The sequence below is a fragment of the Eschrichtius robustus genome, chromosome 11 (genome assembly GCF_028021215.1).
Source record: "Eschrichtius robustus isolate mEscRob2 chromosome 11, mEscRob2.pri, whole genome shotgun sequence".
In the NCBI taxonomy this organism is placed as follows: Eukaryota; Metazoa; Chordata; class Mammalia; order Artiodactyla; family Eschrichtiidae; genus Eschrichtius; species Eschrichtius robustus.
Window position 1 is genome coordinate 42,321,095 of NC_090834.1, and position 1,778 is coordinate 42,322,872.

The window sequence follows — 1,778 nt, forward strand, 5'->3', positions numbered from 1 at the left end:
GCTCAGCCGGCACCAGTCCTGAGCAAGGCTTCTGCCCAGCGTGGAGTCCCCTGGAGAATCAGCAAGCCTACGAAATATTATCAACTCATTGCATTAAAGTCTACTGCGGGTTCCTGCTGATATAGTCCAACCCATTTTTGAAAAAGTAGTGTTTTCCAGCATCCTCCCCTATCCAGAACATAAATCAAAACTTGGGAGCTTCCTGCTTATTAATGAAAGCTATGAAGTCTAAGTCCAACTGGGCCCAGAACCCAAGTTGTAGAATAATGGTATTTCATCCAACCAAAGAAGAGTTTAATGATTTCGATAAATACGTTGCTTATATGGAATCCCAAGGTGCACACCGAGCAGGCGTGGCGAAGATCATTCCACCCAAGGACTGGAAAGCCAGACAGACCTATGATGATATCAATGACATCTTAATAGCCGCTCCCCTCCAGCAGGTGACTTCTGGGCAGGCAGGTGTGTTTACTCAATACCACAAAAAGAAGAAAGCCATGACCGTGGGTGAGTACCACCACTTAGCAAAGAGTGAAAAATACCGGACTCCAGCACACTTTGATTTTAAGGACCTGGAGCGAAAATATTGGAAAACACGCCTCTATGATTCACCAGTATATGGTGCGGACGTCAGTGGCTCCTTATTCGATCAAAACACGGAGCAGTGGAACCTTGGACACCTGGGAACCATTCAGGACCTGCTGGAGCAGGAGTGCGGAGTGGTCATCGAAGGCGTCAACACCCCCTACCTGTACTTCGGCATGTGGAAGACCGCCTTCGCCTGGCACACGGAGGACATGGACCTTTACAGCATCAACTACCTGCACTTCGGGGAGCCCAAGACGTGGTACGCGGTGCCCCCGGAGCACGGCCGGCGCCTGGAACGCCTGGCCAGGGAGCTTTTCCCGGGCAGCGCGCGGGGCTGTGAGGCCTTCCTGCGGCACAAGGTGGCTCTCATCTCGCCCACGGTCCTCAAGGACAACGGCATCCCCTTCGATCGGGTCACTCAGGAGGCTGGAGAGTTCATCGTGACCTTTCCCTATGGCTACCACTCTGGCTTCAACCATGGCTTCAACTGCGCGGAAGCCATCAATTTCGCCTCCCCGCGCTGGATCGATTATGGCAAAGTGGCCTCGCAGTGCAGCTGCGGGGAGGCCCGGGTCGCCTTCTCCATGGACGCCTTCGTGCGCATCCTGCAACCGGAGCGCTACGAGCTGTGGAAACGCGGGCAGGACCGGACCGTGGTGGACCACACGCAGCCCACGGCGCCGGACAGCCACGTCTTGAACGCCTGGAGGGAGGTCCGCGCGTCCCGGGGAGCAGCTCTCGCCACGAGGCACCCCTTGCACCGGCGCGCTCTGCGCCCCCGTGTGCCTGTAGCCGCGGGAGGTGGGACCCGCCACCGAGTCCCTGTGCGTGCTGTGTCCCGCCGCCCCTCGCCGGCCCGGGGTTCTTGCTCTGCCGCCCAGTTCAGGGATGCGGCCACCAGCACCTCCGGGGAGCCCGGCCCGACCCAGCCGCCGACCCCAGGTCCATCCGCCCCGGATCGCCACCCAGCTGGAAGATGTGGCCCTCGTCGTCGTCCTTGGGAAGAGGGCACTCAGGAGCCAGCTGCTCCCCCCAGGGCTAAGAGGAGGCTTTCGTTAGACACAGATCAGGACCCAGAGGCTCAGCCCCTGCCTGTGGATGCACCCTCGCCGGACAGCGCCGCCCCGCTCAGCCCTGGGCTCCAGCATCCCGCCACGGCTTCTGGCTGTGGTTGTGGCCCCGTCCCCTAA

The 1,778-nt window shown here is 59.3% G+C and overlaps 1 protein-coding gene across 1 annotated transcript; it reads left to right on the forward strand.

Annotated features, from left to right (window-relative positions):
* Positions 1-212: 212 nt before the first annotated feature.
* LOC137771821 (lysine-specific demethylase 4D-like) lies at positions 213-1,778 on the forward strand. Its single transcript, XM_068555496.1, has one exon. The coding sequence runs from the start codon at positions 213-215 to the stop codon at positions 1,776-1,778; it is 1,566 nt and encodes a 521-aa protein (XP_068411597.1).

Excerpts from the sequence above, each read along its gene's own strand:
- LOC137771821 (XM_068555496.1), top strand. The coding sequence starts at position 213 with ATGAAAGCTATGAAGTCTAAGTCCAACTGGGCCCAGAACCCAAGTTGT.